This window comes from Kogia breviceps, chromosome 15 (assembly GCF_026419965.1).
Source record: "Kogia breviceps isolate mKogBre1 chromosome 15, mKogBre1 haplotype 1, whole genome shotgun sequence".
Classification (NCBI taxonomy): domain Eukaryota; kingdom Metazoa; phylum Chordata; class Mammalia; order Artiodactyla; family Physeteridae; genus Kogia; species Kogia breviceps.
The window spans coordinates 72697312-72716784 of record NC_081324.1 but is presented as its reverse complement, the minus strand read 5'-3'; the positions used below and the strand labels follow the sequence as shown (position 1 = coordinate 72716784).

General features: G+C 51.1%; 2 protein-coding genes across 5 annotated transcripts in view; one reads left to right on the top strand and one right to left on the bottom strand.

The window, feature by feature from the left end:
* SART3 (spliceosome associated factor 3, U4/U6 recycling protein) overlaps positions 1-893 on the bottom strand; it is a 33624-nt gene extending 32731 nt beyond the window's left edge. Inside the window, exon 1 of one of the 3 annotated variants that reach the window (XM_059039376.2) lies at positions 342-893. In XM_059039376.2, the coding sequence (XP_058895359.1) occupies positions 342-653 (312 nt within the window). In that variant the 5' untranslated portion in view covers positions 654-893. The remainder of the gene's footprint in view (positions 1-341) is intronic. The other 2 variants (XM_067015241.1, XM_059039375.2) reach the window with 2 other exon arrangements.
* Positions 263-8182, top strand: ISCU (iron-sulfur cluster assembly enzyme). Of its 2 annotated transcripts, none has more exons than XM_067015243.1 (5): positions 263-2203; positions 3700-3813; positions 4699-4809; positions 6379-6457; positions 7975-8182. In XM_067015243.1, the coding sequence occupies exons 1-5, from the start codon at positions 2090-2092 to the stop codon at positions 8055-8057; spliced, it is 501 nt and encodes a 166-aa protein (XP_066871344.1). In that variant the 5' UTR covers positions 263-2089; the 3' UTR covers positions 8058-8182. The 2 variants fall into 2 exon arrangements, with proteins under 2 accessions (XP_066871344.1, XP_058895374.1); XM_059039391.2 differs by having other exon boundaries at positions 1995-2203; positions 4699-4813; positions 6383-6457.
* The last annotated feature ends 11291 nt before the right edge of the window (positions 8183-19473 follow it).

Here is a 19473-nt window from a genome sequence, read left to right as displayed (position 1 = left end):
GAGTTCTGGAGTCGTTTCAAAGTTCAAAGCCTGTCTCGCCAAAAGCCTGTCTCGCCATCTGCAGGAAGTGTAATCTTGAGCAAGAGAATTCCCTCCACCAAAAGCCTCAGTTTCCTCCCATAAAACGGAAAATACACTACTTCCTTCAGCGGGTTCTTGCGAGGGTTCAATGGGATAACGGTTGCAAAGCACCTGGCGAGCAGTAAGCGCTCGAAGGACGGGACACGCTAATGAATTGCGCTTTGGCGGCCTTGGCGGCTTTATTACCGCCGAGGACAAGGGAGGCGGGCCAGGGCCTGGGAACCTGAGGGAAGAAGCCCGCCGCCCACCCCTGCGCCCACCTGCTCCTCCAGCCGCTCGATCTCCAGCTGGTTCTTCTCCTCTTCGTCGTACTCCCACTCGTACTCCCCCGGGGAGCTCTCGGCCGAGGAAGCCATGGCGTACTCCTCATCTCCATCGCTCTCACTCACGCCTTCCTCCTGCTGGTCCCACTCCGGCCCCACGGTCTTGTATGTCGCGGCGGCCACGGCCCGCGATAACACCTTTCTCCTCGTTCTAGCCTCCTTAGCTTCAACCTCCTCGCCCTCGGCCTTGGGCCCGGCCTTGGGCTCAGCCTCCGCTTCCGAAGCTGATGCTGCCGCCGCCGTCGCCATCTTGCGCTTCCAGTGACTCCCGAGTCCTCACTCGGCTGCCGAAGACCCACTGAAATAGAAGCTGCCCGCGGCGCGCGCCTGATCAAAACCTCGCTCTCCTGCCACCTACAGAGAAACTATGAGCCACGGATGACGGCGAAACCTCGAAATACACGAAACTCATGTTAGTTTATATACTTTTAATAATTCTCGTCGGAGGAAAAAGAACTCACTAACAGGGCATGTGTTTCGCCACAACTTCGGACAGAAGTTGGGTCCTTAGACAGGAAGTGGAAGCCATAGAGGAAGTCATGGAGTGAGCGTGCTGACTGACATTAAGGGTTTACCGCCATCTTGAGAAGGTCAAAATGATTCTTGGAATTAATGCCTTACCGCCTATTCTGACCTGGCGCGTGGTTCAGTCTCCCCGGTAACTGAGCCTCAAATGCAGAGAAAAGTCCAAGTTCTTGGGGAAGGATCGATTGCACCATTCATGAGAAAAACTCACTTCCCAAAGAGATTCCTCCCCTTTATGTAATGCCTGGTGCCTAGCAGTTAAATACACATGTGCGTTTTCTGATTTTATAGGATCATATTCTGCAAACCAATATTAATTATTAACAACATTAGTAAACATTTACTTAGAATCTCTTCATTGCCATGCCTTGTCATATAAATTGTGACAGTTTGCTTTTTTATAGAGAGAGAAATAGAGACATACACTTTTTAAAATCAGGGCAAAGCTTTCCACTTTTGACGTAGGAAAGCCTTGGTGTATCTATTTATTGCCTTTCTCCCTCATTAGCAAGCTTAATTATGTCAGAAATTATATCTGTTTTTCTTTGTTGGATTCCCAAAGTACCCTGACAAAAAGTAGATACTCAACACATATTTGCTCAATGGTTGAAAGAATTGTCCTTGAATTAGTACAAAAGAGAAGATCGAGGTTTAGAAAGTCACTGTCATTCACCTAGGATCACAAAGCCAGTTAGGAGCAGAAACGGGATTCCCACTCAGGATTGTTCAAGTTTGAATCCCAACCGACTCTAACTCTCCGGGCAACTAGGACAAGCTACTACACCGCTCTGATCCTCAACTTCCTAAGCTGCAAAACAGGGCTAAGAAAGCTGGACTGGTTGATCCTCTGCGCATTCCGGCGGTGGACTTTGTGAACGCAAACTTGGGTCCCGAACTCCAGCCCGAAGCCCCTCAGATCCAGAACCCATTACGGAGGACAAACCCTCCTGCGACTCCAGACCTTTGGGCTCCGCGCCCCGCCCGCTCCGGAGGGGCGTGGTCAAGGCGGAACCAAAGCGCGTACACGTGCACGGAGCGGGAGGGCTCAGGCGCGAAGTCGCCGGGACGTTAGAGGGAGCGCGCTCCAAGCTAAGAGCAGACTCGCGCACGCGCCCAGGCCTCGGTCTCGCACTCGGCCTGCACAGGCGCAAGCCTGCAAGATGGCGGCAGCTGGAGCAGGCCGTCTGAGGCGGGCGACTTCGGCACTGCTACTCCGGGCCCCGCGTCTGCCGGTCCGGGAGCTGTCAGCTCCGGCTCGGCTCTATCACAAAAAGGTAGGAGCGGGCGGGGGCGCGAGGACAACCGAGAGTGCGGGCATACTAGCGGAGGCCCGGCCTAGAAAGGACTCTGCGGGGCCCGGGAGGCCCCACTGCGACCCAGGGTACGGGCCTCCCCCGGCCCCAACGGAGGGGCCGCCCCTCGCGTGAATCCGTCTGGACTAACTTTCCCTCCCTGCGCAGGGGCACTATCCGCGCCTGAAATTAAAATGAAAGCTCCCGCTCATCTAGTGGCCAACGCCCGTGGGCCCGGCCTCTGGCCGCCATCTTGTACATCCAGTCTTCAAACCCCCAACAGCCTAGGAAGCAGGGTCCTGCAGTGACTTGCCAGCCCGACATACAGCGGTGCGGGGTCCGGCTTCAGCCAAGGCCACCGCCCTGGCCAGGTGACCTTGGGCAAGTCAGTGCCCTGCGCTGAACCTGTTTCCCCGCTTGTCAAATGGTGTCTTAGCAGCCTGTGGAGTCCTCGGCAGGGTGCCTGGCACAGGGAGGCCACTTAGGGTGATGTTACTGTTGCAGGAGCTCAGAGCCTCCGAGTGGAGTTGGACGTGTAACGAACAATCATAACGTTTTAATTTTTGTTTTCTGTTTGGAGTGGTGGTGAGCTGTGGGTAGAGATAGGTGCATAGTTTGCAGCCTTTACCTTCCGGGGGGTGGAAAGTCCCCAAACATGAGACTTTCTCACTCGGGAACCGGTTGACTAAAGAATGCGGTGAATCAGCCCAGGGCAGAAAGTCCAGATTGGACAGTATCTTGTAGGTCCTTGGGCTTGGAGTCAAAATCCGTGGTTGGATAGCTGGGGTGGAGTGGGGGGAGGAGACTGGAAAGATCGGGATACTTACTGCTAACTGGTAAACAAACCTCAGGGTTTTTAAAGCCTTCCGTGTGCCAGTTTGAATAGATGTTTATTCTGTTCTGGCTTCCGCGTGTTTCCCCAACGGGACTTCACTCCTCCCTCACCCAGGGTTGTGAATGTTGTTGACACGAGCCTTTCCGCCACCAGGGTGCGCTACTGCACCAGAGAGATTTCAGGGCCCTGAAATACAGTAATGAGATATTTATTATTTATTTTCGCACACAAAGGGACGTATTCCATAGCCTTGTTCCTCCTGTAACAGTCTCCTTGAGGCTTCTGGGAAACCCTTCCATTTCTGGACCGTACTTACTTTTAGGATTTTCAAATAGTAATCATTATCCTTTGAGAACCGATTTTCTTTGGAAATTACAAAAATGCTGTTTGAGCCCAACTCTGGTGATGTGTGTGGTTAAAGGCCACGTAATTATTTGTGGTTCAAAACCCTGCGGGATTAAACACGATTTTGCTGATTTTTCATCACTATCTGGAATCTCTGAATTCCTTCCCAGGTGAAATTTGGTATTTAGTGATGGCCTGCGAGGTTCAGCTCGCTGACTTCAAGGACCTTGCCATCACAGTCGGGGAGACCAACAGCGAAAAAGAGTGACTGTGATTTCTGTTCACCCTCTCGTTTCAGGTTGTTGATCATTATGAAAATCCCCGAAACGTGGGGTCCCTTGATAAGACATCTAAAAATGTTGGAACCGGACTGGTGGGAGCTCCAGCGTGTGGTGATGTCATGAAATTACAGGTACCCCTGGTTCCCATCTTTACTGGTGGTAACCCCTTTGCTTGTACAGTGCTCCGTAGTTGACAGAGCATTTACGTGTACAGCATTGCATCTGGTCCCCATCTCGATTCCTGTAAGATGGGACAAGTCAGTGTTATAAATGACTCGAGCAGGGACTGAATGTTAGTCATACTGGTAGACCACGCTGACGCTTTCTGACATAGTGAACTGATCTCACCTTTGTGCTCACTGTACCAGCCTAAATTCCAACTCAGCTTAAGTGAAATCTTTTGTGAATTTTACCAGTCAAAGGAAAACCACAACTGTTCAGTTAGCAATCCCCAAAGAGACAGGAAACGCAATAAATCAAACCTCCCCCACGTTGGAGATGACATGCAGGTAGTGCCTGGCACTCTGGGTGAACCATAGCTTTCTCCACATCTCCTTTGTCACCGTCGTGGGCAGCTCGCCAGACAGCTTCATGATTATCTTGGAAAACAGAAACAAGGCAGGAGGGAACTACTACATGCAGTCTGGCGCCAAAGGAAAAAGCATTATCCAGAGACCTTTACTGCAGACTCTCCCAGTGTTTAAAGATGCACACTGACCCAGCAGCTGGGAGGAGAGCCTCAAAGCCAAAACTCCGGCTAGGGTTGGGGGCGGCAGGAGGCATATTTCTTGGTTGATCTTTACTAGCCAGGCCTGTATAATTCTGTATAGTTGTTCCTGCGTTTTATCTTCTCATCTCTGAGCTCTTTGAAATAGAAGAAACTCAGTAATTAGTGCCCAAACTTTTAAGTGTGGAAAGCAGGACCAAAGCTCTCAGGAAGCGCCCCGCGGGCCTCCATGAGCGCCAGGTTCTGTGGGGCGCACCAGAACCTCTGCTAACTCCCGCCTCTATTTTAGATTCAAGTGGATGAAAAGGGGAAGATCGTGGACGCCAGGTTTAAAACATTTGGCTGTGGTTCTGCGATTGCCTCCAGCTCGCTAGCCACCGAATGGGTAAAGGGGAAGACGGTAGGTTCCTGCAAACTAGAATTAAGTCACATTCTCCACAAAGCTGGCTCTCAGTTAAGGGAAGGGTCTAGTGAGTGTAAACAAACAAACCAAAAACCTATGATTTTTTTTTCTAAATATGCTAAGAATTTTCTTTTTAATTTTGCTTACCGAGGTTTTTATTAAATTCTTCTCCACGTTGGGAATTACAGATAATTTTAAGTGTTTTTTAGTTTGGGGTTTTTTGTTGTTCATCATTTTTATTTGTTTGGGGGTTTTGATGGTGTTTTGTTTTTAACTAAATCGAAAAAAGATCCTCACTTCCCCCTCTAACACAATAGAAATGGAAAGAAATCTTTGGCTTTCTCCAGGGTCACTGCTGTTATCATTTCTTAGAAGTCTAAGTCTGCTCTGGGGCGGTTCCGTTGTGGTTTGTTTTGTTTGTTTCCTCCCATCATGTTTCAGGAGGGAGTGCAGGTGGCTTACAAGGATTCATGAAATAACAAACTAGCCTTTCTAAAATCCTGTCGCCATTAAAACCTCTCAGAAAAACCAAACTGCAGGTGCTCACCTTTGCGGCCCCAAGGGCCCAGGTTCTGGGAGCTGAGTCACGGGCGTGTGCCAGGCCACGTGCTGCCGGCTCCCTGTGTGTGGCTCAGGGCCTCCTGACCGGCAAGGTCCTCAGGACCCGGGAAGCAGAGACCTAACCTGTTCTGGCCGGAGGTGGCTGTGAAGTGATTTGTCCAGAACTGTCCTCAGGGAAAGAGAAAATGAGGAGACAGGGCACCTGTGCTCCCAGGGCCTGGCCCCATGAATGTGATCAGAAAGTGGGGAGAGGGCCTTTCTCTGACCCTGAGAGACTCCCATCTGAGTTTCCAGCAACAGAAGTTGAAGCATACTTCAGTGGAGTTAGTGGACTTGGGAGATTGCGGGGCACGGGGGGGGCGGGGGCGGGGATCGCTTTCCTTAAGGCAGCAGGGCTCCGTTCCATGCAGACCTGCCTCCTGTTATGCCCCTGGGCTCTCGACAAACCCCAGGCATTCTTTTTAGTCCGCCTGGAGGAGAAAGGTTCTTCCTGGGGCAGGAGATGAGCCCCAAGAGCTCTACTTCCAGGAGCTGTCTGTGCCGCTGGCCCGGGTGCTGCCAGCCTGGGGGCCACCCCTCCCACCTCCCTGACGCCATCTAGCACTTAAAGTTGACGGGATTTATTCTGAACATTTAGTATAAGGACACCAGAGAAGCTGAGAGTCATAAAACCAGCGTAGAACATCACTGCCTTTTAAAAAAAAAGGCTCAAGTTGCTGGCCTCAAGCAGATCCCTCAGAGACTCCTCCCAGGGTCCGCTCCTGGCTCATGGCAGCATCTCTGCGGGCCTGGCTTACCCCAGCTGAGCAGTGCTCGTGCATGTACTTCGTACTTGAGGAGCCCAGCTGCAGCCTGGACATGGAAGTGGGAGTCATCTGTCTGGGGTTATTAAATGGAAATCGTCCCCCACCACCCTGTCGTGGGGGCCTCTTTGGCGCTTTATATTTTCTGTCCCACCAGGTAGAGCACCACTAAAACTTCCCATCTGTCCCACCTGCCTCTCAGGTAGAGGAAGCCTTGACCATCAAAAACACGGACATCGCCAAGGAGCTGTGCCTCCCGCCTGTGAAACTGCACTGCTCCAGTAAGTGTCCCCTCCAGGATGCCCATGGGCTCGGACAGTGAGGGCAGTTTTGTAATGGCATCCACTTGATTTGTGACAGAGGAACGGCGAGTCCTTTTGGGTCGTGGAGTCCACGTTTACAGCCTCCAAGGGTTTTAGAGCTCATGGAGTCCGTTTTCACAATCTCCAGAGGGTTAGAGCCCCCGGGTCTCACTGCGGTCTCCAGGGGAGTCCTACGGGGGTGGTGTGGGCCAAGCACCGTGCGGAACACGTTGTGGCCTCACTTCTAACCCTCAGGAACGTCCTCCAGTCCCCAGAGGTGCCATTACCTCTCCCCCTCACAGAGGAGGAAACGCGGGCTCAGGTTAAAGCCTGAGCCAGTCACACAGCCCCTCAGTAGGAGGGCCAGAGTCTAAACCCCAGTCTTTGATTCCAGAATCTGTGCTGTTCACCCGACTGTGGTGAAGTTCGGACCAGTAAAGGAGAAAATGCCGCTTTCACCATAATCCTGTTTGTTGTGCGTTTCCTCACTTCCTTTCCAGATGCCACCACTGTCGGGGTCTGCATCTGTGTATATGCAATGACTAAGCCCGGTTGTGCAATATCCCCCTCTTCACTCTCCCTAAGAGAAAGTCCAGATGCCCTAAGGCTTATACTTGGCTTTCCATTTCAGTCTAAAGCTTTTCAAATCTCAACCTTCTAGGGGAAGGAGGTTATGGGAAACAGTAGCCTAAACTTATTTATGGAGATTTACTGACCAAATTAGTTAAAAATCAGCAGAGGGCCAGGCCTCCTGCCAGGGTAGGACTCACAAGAGAAGTGAGTGCCGCGGCAGGGATGGAGGTCTGCTGAGACCTGAGTTCTTTCCACTTGCACTGGAATTTCAAATACCCGTGAATAAAGGCCATAGCTTATAAACATTTTCACATGGTTTCAGAGGAACCCCCCACCTTTTCATTAGGTCTTTTTGGGTACTGAAACCTTTAGCCAACGCTCTCTGCTGTCATTCCAGCTCTCTCAATGTTTATTTTCCCCAAAGCCTCCCTTTTAATATCGACTCCAAAATAAGAGTTTCCACACTTGGGTTCACTAGAGAGTGCCGGCAAATGCCATCCCAGCCACAAACTGGCACGACCTAAGTAATGCCAGCGGCGTCAACAGCGTCCACCGCATTTATCCTGACTTTCCTGAGAGCAGCTGAGAACTAACATTTGTTGTGTCCCTCTTGTGCATCAGACACTTTATGTATAAAGCCCACACCCTATCCCAGCAAGAAAACATGATCGTCCAAGAGGCTAAAGAACTAATGTAGAATCTCGGGTATATGCCACACAGTCTGTCCCCAGAGCCACCCCGTAAGAGGGATCCGGCCCAGGAAACAGCCATCGGCCTGCAGGCCTGCTTCTCGCCCAGCACCCTGGTGAGGTGACTGTTAAGCCTGTCCCAGCACCGCTACCTCAGCCCTTAAAGAGTCTCTTCCCAAGACTGTTCCTGCAGATTCTAGAAACTTAGGCTCTCTTTCATTCTCTTACTTCCAGTGCTGGCTGAAGATGCCATCAAGGCCGCCCTGGCTGATTACAAACTGAAACAACCCAAGAAAGGAGAGGTGGAAAAGAAATGAGCTCCCAGCGAAGCTTCCCGCAGGTCACGTGGGCTGCTTACCACCACCCCCACCCCCCACCGTGCAGTCATGTAGGTGTTTAGAAGCCCTCGCGCTACAATAAAAGCACTGTGAGATCCGCACAACATTTGCTGTTCACGTTGTGACTCTAATGCAAACACAGTACACAGTCTAGTTGTTCCTGAATCCTGTGGTTTCCTGCAGCTCACTTTCATCGCCTTAATCTAGTGTATGTCTTTCGAATTATGCATATGGCCCCCAAACTGAAATCAGTAGGTTTGGGTGGTCGTGAAGTGCACAAATATCTAATTTTACCTGAATCTATTTTGGGGAAGATTACCAGTAGAATGCCTTGGTAAGATTATTTGGTAGGACCAAATATTGTACATAAAACAGATTTGCATATATATAATAAATAAAGGAATATAAGGCAGTGTTTGTCTCTGGTAAGCCTTGTCTCTTGGGTCCCTCACTCACCTCACAGGGCTGCCCTCAGCCCCTTGGGGTTTGTTCACAGATGCTGGACGGTGATGACTCGTGCACCTTTCCCAGCAAACTGGGCAGTAAAGACCACGGATGGAGATTTTAACAGAGCCAGATGTCAATAATGTTTTCTGAAACAAGGCGGAAGATGAAAGGAGATGGCCATCACTTTTCATTCTTTACAAAATAACAGGCTGACAAAGTCAGTCCAGAAGATTCTGTCTGTAATTTCACTAGTTTGTGAAATCCTGAAATCTGAGCAACGCTGGCTTGGACGCTAACCTAAAGCTGTGGACCAAATCCACAACGAGGCCTGAGGGGTGAGTTTTAGATGGCGAGTCCTAGGCCCAGGGTTCTGCTGTAGGTCTGGTCAAGTAGTTCCAATACCCGACTCTTGAGAACCTCCTGGTGGTTCTGTGTGGAGGCAGGTGAGCCAAGCCCCCGGGGAAGAACCTTCTTTTGTCCACACCTGCACAGCTGTGACACAAATAGTTCACTGTGAACTGTCTATGTGTACAGTGACCTCAAGTTTAAAAACATACCTCCCTGGCTCAGGGACAAATAACAGCTGTTCTAATCACTGTTCCTCCTACCCCATCTGGCCCCAGGGTGGACAGGCCGGGGATGCCATGCTGAGGCGCCCACAGTCACGCACCAGCTAAAAGCCCCACTGAAGGCCCAATTTTCTAGTGAAACATGATCTCAGAATGCCAGCTAAGACTCTCAAATCTCTAACTTCAAAAGTAAGATGCTTTTGTTTTTCCCGATGTTCAGGCATAGGCTGGCTGCCTCTTCTCTTAAATATACCTCCTTTGTTTAAAAACCAAACAACAAAAAACTCTGGGTTCTGGGGAAGACACTGAACTTCAAAGGCCCCTTCCCCAGCCCCCCCAACCAGCGGGGAAGGCCACAGAGCAGGGCCTTCATCAGAATCTCAAATTAGAGCTGCTGGGGGGGGCCGTGTCACATTGTCCCATGTGGCATGTTCTACTGTTTAATTCACAGTCCCTCTAAGGCTGTGCTTCTCTCTTTATTATATGTGGCCGCCCTGCAATTCCCCACCGCTGTTCTTTGTGACTTTTTAAAATGAGACATTTTTGTCCCAGTTACATCCTCTGAGAGCTGAGGCTAAATTCTACACATCAGAAGCTGCTCGTAAACAGCCACGGCAATATTACCAGAATAGCCCAAACCTCAAAATATGTGGTCGTGCAGCTAAAAGAAATGAATATTTTGTTTGAAATTCCATTAAGAACACAGCTAGTTTCCACCACGCGAGGGCACCGTGTCCCCTTCCTCGGGTGAGCTCAGGTCGAGAGATCTTGGCACCCTGTGGATCTCAGCACCTCCACATAAACTTCCACGGGGGACCCTGCCGTGTAACTTACAGCAGGCTCACACACCCGTGCTCTGAGCCAGACTCTTATATTTGTAAGCCTGTCCATTCTCGGGATGGCCCCCTGGGGTGGGCATTATTTCAAACAAGGAAAAACGGGCTCAGGAGGTCAGCTACTCCCAAGCCACGAAGTTGGGCTTGGGCTGGGTGACCCCAAAGGCCATGCTTCTGCCTCATTTCCTTCTGGCAGAAAGGTGAACGCCCACGCAGGGTGAGCCCTGATCCATTCATTTGGCCAACTCACCTCCACGCACCGTGGCCCTGGCTGCGCCTCAGTCATCCAGGAGCCCAGTTTAACCCCAAAGCCTGATTAAATCTGATGCTGTGTGGGTGGGGCTTGGGCACTGGCATTTTTTTCAAAGCTCCCCAGGAGTTTCCAGGGTGCAGCCCTGAGCGAGAACCACTGTGAAGTGCTCTGCGCTCTGCAAAGCAGTTTGCTGAAATGATTTCCGTGGGGACTCACGGTCCTGTGAGGTGTCACTTCCCATCTCCAACCTCCCTCTCTGCCTCTCCCACCCCACGCATCTGCCTTAGTCTGGGCCTCCATCGTCTCTCTCCTAGGCTCCGCATTGGCCTCCCTGCCTCCAGCCTCACTGCTGGGATCCATTCCCCACTCTGACCCTGTCCCTCCTCTTCCTGAAACTGTCCATGGCTGCCCGTTGCCCTTCTGACAAATTCCAAACCTCCTACCACATCGATCACTTAGCTCCAGCCACACTGAACCTTCCCTTCAAGCCCTATGCTGCACCCGCCCCCCCCCCCTTCCCGGAATGCCCTCGCCAGGCATCTTCCCTTAACCTCCACTCAAGCCTAGGAGCCTCATCTCAGATCCCACCTCCACCGGGAAGTCTCCCCTGATTCCCACAGGCTGAGCTAGGTGCCCTCTCTGTTCCTACAGTCTCTCGTCCTTCCCTGAGCCCATAAATATCATGGATGGGTTTTGTACTTTGCTCTCTTCTTATCTTTCTATATCATTACTCAGAGACTCTTTTTTTTAAAATAATTGTTTTTCAATTTTAAACAGGTAATATACTATTTTCAAAAATTCAAACAGCCTGAAAGGGAACAGAATGATATATAAGTTTCCTTGTCACCCCTACTAATTCCCCAATCTCCCTCCTCAGAGGTAATCTCTGGTACTTGTTTCTTAGGTGTCCTTCCGGAAATTTTCTAGGCATATCCAAGTATACATGTGTTTAAATAGACCCTCTGTTTTTTTCTTTTTTACACAAATGGTAGCATGCTACATACACTTCTATATCTTTCTGTTTTCCTCTTAGCTGTACTTCTCCATATCAGTCGCTATAGACCTGCCTCATTCTTATTAATAGCTACCCAGCATTCCATGTATGATGGTTCATAATTTAGTCTTCTACTGATGACAGCAATTCAATTATGGGACCCACAGCTTCTGGTACAGCTCTTGACTTACTAGGGGCTCCATGAATGCTTACTGAGTGGATGGATGCATGCATGCATGGATGGATGGAGGGTATGTGAGTGGATGGATGGGTGGGTAGATGGATGGGTGAGTGGGTAGAAGGATGGCTGGATGTAGAAACAGAGGCTCACAGAGGTGAAACGGCTTGCCTCAGATGACACAGCAAGGAAGTGGTAGGTTAGAGCTCCAGCTGAGGTCCTCTGCCCACCTCCCACCCCCGCCATGGCTATGACCACATCTCTAATTTAACCTTTCCTAGATGTTATTCCTGGATCCGGGCCACTTGGGACCACATCAAAATGCACTTTCACAACTTCCCATTAAGAAATGTCCTATCGAAACTAGCTGTCTCTATCATGGCCTCTTCTTAAAAGGCCAAGCAAATGAGGGGTGACTTTTGATGATTAAGGCCCCTTGAACTTGAGACAAGAGGGCAAGACTCTATGTCCATCCTCGTGATGGGACAGAGGACTTTCGGGTCCCACTGAGTCTTGGCAGAGTTAGCGGGACCCTGCAGATGAGCCCCAGCCCCAACCAGAAGATGGATGTGGAGCACATCTCTCATTGGTGGCTTTGGGGCCTGTCCGCTTGCTTCCTCCATCCCTCAAGATGACATCAGCCAACCTCTCAAAAAGCCACCTCCCCAGAGAAGACCGTCTCTTCCCAGCAGCAGGGCACAGCAGAGTGAGTTCGGTGCACTGGTGTCAGACCCAGGGGGTTCAAACGCCGCCTACCCCGTGTGACCTTGAACAAGAGACTACAACCACCCCAAATTTCCATGTATTCATCTGCAAAATGGGAAGATAATAGTACCTACCTGGTCCGGTTGACATGACCATGAAAAGAGATGAAGCATGTAAAGCATGTGGCATATAAAAAAGAGTACAGGGCTTCCCTGGTGGTGCAGTGGTTAAGAATCCACCTGCCAATGCAGGGGACACGGGTTCAAGCCCCGGTCCGGGAAGATCCCACATGCCACAGAGCAACTAAGCCCGTGTGCCACAACTACTGAGCCTGCACTCTAGAGCCCGCGAGCCACAACTACTGAGCCCACGTGCCGCAACTACTGAAGCCCACGCGCCTAGAGCCCGTGCTCCGCAACAAGAGAAGCCAAGGCAATGAGAAGCCCGTGCACCGCAAAGAAGAGCAGCCCCTGCTCGCCGCCACTAGAAAAAGCCCACGCACAGCAACAAAGACCCAACGCAGCCACAAACAAAATAAATAAAATAAACAAATTTTAAAAAAAGAAGAGTTCATAGACGTTACGGTGATTGTCATGATTATGCATGACTCTTCAGCCCCAGCTACATACCAGACACAGTTGCTGGGTGTTTTATAGAGATTAGCTCATTTATTCTGCACAAAAATCCTAAAATTCTATGATTACCCCATTTTACAGATGAAGAAACTAAAAGGTAGAGGGATGTGTCCAAGATCACAGAGCCAGGAAGTGGCTGCAGCATGATTCCAGCCCAAGCTCTCAGCTTGCGACTGGTCTATTCTCTCTACTGCTGGTATCATTATTACTATTAGCATTGGTCTTATTATTACCATTACTCATAGCAACTGTTACTATTACTACTATTGTCACTACTACTGTTACTATTACTGTTTTTAAAATACTATAGGGAATTCCCTGGCAATTCAGTGGTTAGGACTCGGTACTTTCACTGCCGGGGCCCCAGTTCAATCCCTGGTCAGGGAACTGAGATTCCGCAAGTCATGCAGTGTGACAAAATTAAATTAAATTAAAAATTAAATGAAATTAATACAATACAACAAATGTAAAGGAAAATACTATAACTTCCAGGCTTCCAATCCATGATGTCTTTGCCTTGAGACGCATCCTCCCAGCAAGGCCTGCAAAAGTACACAAAGTCGTGGTCTGGCTGCCCCTGTGCAGTGGACACACAGACATGACTTCTGTCACACGTGGCTTGATGGGCAAACTCACTCCACAGTGCTTGGTCAGACACAGGGCACAGCCTCAAATACCACCAGCACCCTCCCCGCCCAGCTATCTTTGGAAATGTGTTAGACACTCCAGCCCCTGGCCTCACCTCAGAGAAGCCCAGATCCCAGAATAACTCCAGTAGGCCCCCCAGGTGAGGACAACCCTTAATGCCCCAGAGCTGCTGGTGCAAAAGAGGTTCCAGGAGCCTCCATCCTGCCCCCCGGGGCCTCAGGCTGATGGATCAGAGGGAGCTCCAGTGGGGAAATCAGGCTGGACCCCCCCCAAACACCTCCCATTACACACAGCCCCTTTGAACCGAACCACAGGATATGAAGGTACAACCTTGGATGGGGACCTAGGGACATGGGTTCTAATCCCAGCTCTTCCGTGAGCTCTCTGTGGGACCTTAGGCAGGTACCTAACCTCTTTGAGCCTTGAGTTCCCTTCCTGAAAAATCAGCAGGATTCTAGCTCCTAAGTCAGACGTTTGTTGTAAGGATTAAAAGAATGACCCCATGTAAAGTAAAAAAAGCACAGTGCCAGGCATGTAATAAGCACTCAGTAAACGTGAGCTACCGTCACCATCATCATCATTCCTGTCATCACCACCCCATCATCAACACCACCCCCATCATCATCATCACCATCACCACCATCACCCCCATCATCAACATCATCATCACCACCACCCCCATCACCATCACCACCATCACCCTCCTCATCATCAACACCACCACCCCCATCACCATCACCACCACCACCATCATCACCCCCATCACCATCACCCCCATCACCGTCATCACCCCCATCACCATCACCCCCATCACCACCACCACCACCCTCACCATCACCCCCATCACCATCATCAGCCCCATCACCCTCATCATCACCACCACCCCCATCATCATCACCCCCATCATCATCATCATCATCACCACCACCCCCATCACCATCACCACCACCACCATCACCCTCATCATCACCACCACCCCCATCATCATCACCCCCATCACCATCATCACCCCCATCACCACACCCATCATCATCACCATCATCACCCCCATCACCATCACCCCCATCACCATCATCACCCCCATCACCATCACCCCCATCACCATCATCACCCCCATCACCACACCCATCATCATCACCATCATCACCACCATCACCATCACCATCATCACCATCACCACCACCCCCAGCATCACCACCATCACCATCCTCAATACTATCACAGTTGTCATTGTCATTATCATCACCACCACCATCGCCATCATAATTAGCAACATCATCATCACCAACATCAGCAGCAGCAACACTGTCACCATCGTGGTCATTGCCATCATCATTGTCACCAACATCACTGCTATGGACTACATTGCACCCCCCTCCCCCAGATTCATATAGTGAAGCTCAAACCTCACTGTGACTATATTTGAAGATAGGGTCTTTAGGAGGTAATTAAGGTTAAATGAGGTCATAAGAAGGGTGAGACCTTAAAAGCAGAGGTCTCTCCACACACGCTCAGAGGAAAGGCCATGTGAGGACAAAGCGGCCGTCTACTAGCCAGGAAGAGAGCTCTCACCAGAAACTGAGCCCCGTCAGACCTTGACCTTGGACTTTCCAGCCTCTAGAACTGTGAGAAAAGAAATTCCTACTGTTTAAGCCGCGCCATCTGTGGTGTCTTGTTATGGCAGCCCGAGCGGGCTGATTCGTCCACCATCACCATCGTCATCACCATCGTCATCCTCATCAGTATCAACATTATCACCATCATCATCAACATCACACGATCAACATCACTGTCACCATCATCACCAGTAACAACATTATCACCATCATCATCCACACCATCGTTATCATGGTCATTATCATCAGTATCAACTTTATAAACACCATCATCATCCACAACATCACCTTCATTGTTACAGGTCAGGTTCCCCAGAAAGTTGACTCTTAGACGGAGTTAACGTGCAGGGTGTTTATCCAGGAGTGTTCCTGGGATCAACAACCGTGAAGCTTCCACCAACCGTGGAAGCTTGGTTGGGAAAGCAGGACTGGGCAGAGGGAGAAGGGGGGGGCGGCAGGGGAGTCCCCCCAAAAGTCTCCGCTGACACCGTGGGGCGCTCTAAATCTGATTGGCCCTTGGAGCTGTCCGGCATTCGGGCCCCGATCACTTACTATCTCTGAGTTTTATCACAATATTGGGTTTGAGACTTCATCTTCTCACCCTTTCTTCCAAAGGAGATTTGCATCTTACAAGAAGAGGAGCAAAAAGCAAGGCTTAGTGTAAATCATTAATGGTGGCATCCCAGGCGTCTGCTGGGCTTACCGTCTGGCGACAAAGGAGCTTTGGGGGAGTTTCTCACACTGTCCCATCTGCCCTTCAGCCCCGGATTCTCACTCCCTTTCCCACCACAGCAGGCCCCTGGGGACCATCTCCCTTCCAGTGGGTGCTCATCCCTTCCAACCCCGAAGGCTCGCGCCAGTGTGGCCCTGCTTCCTGGCAAGTCTTCTGGGGCAGCCGCCGGGATCTGAGTCTCCTCTCGACCTTTCCCACTCTTTTTCCTAAGAAGCTGAACCAAAGGACAAGCAGCTCGTGCAGGCCAGTCCTTTTCCAGCTGAGCAGAGGGCCTCAAGGGACAGAGCCTGGGTCAGCGAGGCCTGCACAGAGCGGCTATGGGCAAGTGTGGGCCTCTCCCTTTTGTCCTCCTCTGACGGTCAGCCTGGGAGGGGCCGCTGCAGGGTGAAATGAGACCATACAGGCGAAGTGGCCAGGACAGCTGGGCACACAGTAGGTGCTTATTAAATGCTCATTAATCCACAGGACAGGCTCTTAGCAGGCACCACAGGGCAGGAGAAGGAGTCACCAGGGGGATCACGCCCCCTGATTAACGTCAGGCAACAGCTTCCCATCAAGCCTCTCTCCGGCCTCCAAGGCTCTGCCTGTCCCCCCTTTGGCCTCCCTCAGCCCACTGGCCTCCCTGCTGTCCCTCAAACTCACCAAACTCATTCCCACCGCAGGGCCTTTGCACTGGCAGCCCTCTTCCCAGAGCTTTCCAGGGCTGCCGCCTGCATCCAGGTCTCACTTCAAATGCCACCTCCCCAGACAGGCCTCCCCCATCCACCCTGGCACCACACTGTTCATAGCCATCCCAGAGCGAATCGCTCTGGGTTTCTCTTCCTCAGGGAAAGCATGCCTGAGGATTCATGAAATCTCGGATGCCTAGAACGGTAACCGCGTACAATACAGGAGTTGGTGCCAAAGCCTTATTCTGGCCACAGTCCCTGGAAAAAGCTAGGAGGCAAGACGCCCATTCCTTACTCTCTGGGCAAACCTTTCTCCCTCTCTGTATCTGCGGTTCCTCTGTCTGCAAAACCAGGGGGCCGAACCCAATGCCTCCATATTCCCTTCCAGCTCAAACAAAAAGATTCCACATCCTTGGATAACTTCTCATTTTAGCCCATAACCAGCTCACGCCAGAAAATGATTCATCTCTGCCGCTTTTGCCTAGCAACCCAGCCCTTCTCCCAACACCCCGGACCAGCCCTGCCCCCACCAAGACAAATTCCTGCCTCACCACATACCCGCCCCGTGCCCACCCCTCCTCCGGCACCCCAGAGAGGAATGCGGGGCTTCAAGATCCTCCCCTGTCTGTCTGCCACTAGCATTTTAATGCACCCTCAGAATGTCTCGAGCTATGTCTGGAACCAGATGGGGAGGGGGGCTGGTCCCCCCTGGGATTAGCACAGGAAACGGCAGCAGAAGTCAGGCAGGCAGAAAGCGCTGACCCAGCACGGGGAGATCATTTCTATTCTGATGCCTCACCCTCCTCTACCGTCAGACTCCTCGGGCCTGGAAAAGTGTCTGTGTTTAGGGAGAGAGAAAGAAGGGACAGGGAAAGTGGACGAGAGAGAACGAGGTTCCGGGCTTGAGGCAAAATCAGTTCACCCAGATTGTCCCAGGGATGTCTCCATCCAGTGCCCCACAGTGAGAGAAAAGAACTGTCTCATCTTCGTAGAGACTGGAAAGCATTTGATAAACTTCAATACCCATCTGCAACTCAAAAATCTTGGCAATCTAAGAATAGAAAGGAATTTCCTTAACTTGAAAAGAGGACATTTACCAGAAAACTACAGCAAACACCATGCTCACGGGAAAACTTTGGAAGCACTCCCATGAAGATGAGGAACAAGGCAACGATGTTCACCTCCACCATCCCCTCCGCCACCCCATCCCCACCGCCATACCACCAGCATCACACAAAAAACAAGTGAAGGGTATAGACAGGAAGTGATGAAACTGTCACTCAGGGCTGGATCAGCTACCTACAGATCCTTCTTGAATGAACACTGACAGAGTCAGGGGATCTGCGCTGGAGACCAGACTCGGCCGTGACCTTTCTGGGTGGCTTTGGGTCTGTTTCCCCATTTGTAGCAGGAGTGGTAGGACTATACCAATTGTTTGCAAACTCTGCTCCACTGAGCCCTAGGGGCCCCTGCAGAGGGGGAAAGGGGGCAAACAGGTACTCTCTGGGTATCCCAACCCCCTTCCAGGATGCAGCTCTGCTTTCATTTAACTTAGTTAGGATTCCTAGGAAGAGTTTGTTCAAACAAAGGATTCTGCAGCTCAGAAAAGTTGAAAATCAGTGGGTACCCAACCAATACACATGGAAACTAAGGATAGAAACAGGTAATTCATAGGAGAGGAACTCCGTGAGGTTAAAAGCTCCTCTCTTACCTGTAATCAGAGAACCATAACGAAAACAACAATGGAATACCACTTGTCATCTCTTCGACTGGAAACTCACAGTATCGTCAAGGGTATGGGGAAACGGAACCACGCCTAGACCAAGATAGGAATGGAAATTGGTGACGCATTTTGGAAGTCATTTGGCAGCAACTCTGAAAACGCCATGCTCGTACCCTTTGCCTCGGCAAGCCCCCCAGTAGGATCTGGTGTCTGCAAAGACACCCACGTGCAGGATGGCCTGGGAAACATGTGATGACTCAAGGGCTGTCCAGCTCTGCCACCTGTGATCCCCGTTCTCGAGCTTGCCCAGGTCCCACTCTGCCCGACACCTGACCCAGAGGCACCCTGAACTGGCTCTGTTCTAGGAAAGCCTGAAGCCCGGGTAGCAGACGTCTGGGCTCACACTTCAAACAGGTGACTCCCAGGTGTGAGTCCCCTACACCAGGGCCGCCCCTTCCCCTCACATAAGATAGAACACAGACCACGAGGAGGGTGAGCTGCCCGGCCAGACCCAGGACCTGAGCCCTCGCCCAACTCACCCGCTGTGTGACAAGCCCCTTCGCCCCTGGGGTACCGCATCCGCCAACAATTTACTGCGCAGGGATTCTCCCTCGTCGGTTCAAGGAAGCTGATCAGAGCGACTTCGTGGTGATTTTTCACATGAAATCATTTATGTGAAAAGCAAACTGGGAAATGTTGACGACGGTTTTTATGTCCAGACCCTTTCCCCAGAAGCGAATCCTCTCTGAATATCCTCCCACTCAACAGCACTACCGTCTCCTTAAGCCTCCCGCAGCAATGGGCACATAAGCGGTTTCCCTTTTTGTCACTTATTCTAAGCAACGCTGGCACCAACATTCCATCTCAGGGCCCCCACACAGGTATTTCTGTAGGCAGATTCCAGAAGAGAAACTCTGGGGCAAAGGACAAGAACATAGACAACCTTGGTAGATGCTGAAGTACGACCCTCCAAAAGGCCCCCCCCCCTCCCCGCAGTCTACTCAAAACCAGACAGTGCGGAGATCAGATCCGGACAAAGATGAGATGTTCTCTTGTGAGAGGCCAGGGGAAAAATTCAGAAGTGTCTCTAACTGGCTCCCCAGTGGCTGGCCCGGTCCTTCCAGCCAGAGCTCGCGCTCCGGGCCAGGCTGCAGGGAAATCGGCCCTCGGGCCCAACCGGCTCAACTTACCTTAGATGGAAAAGGGCTTCCTGAGACTGAGGGTTTGCTCAGATGCTGGAGAGACCGTCAAAGGAGCTGGGAGAACTCGTCCAGGGGTCTCTTAACGTGGGGGGAGGTTGATCTCCCTGGGGATGGATTCGAGAGGGTAAAAAAGCCAGGTTCTTCCAAGATCTTCTCGTCCAAGAATTGAGTGATTCTTTTTACTTCTG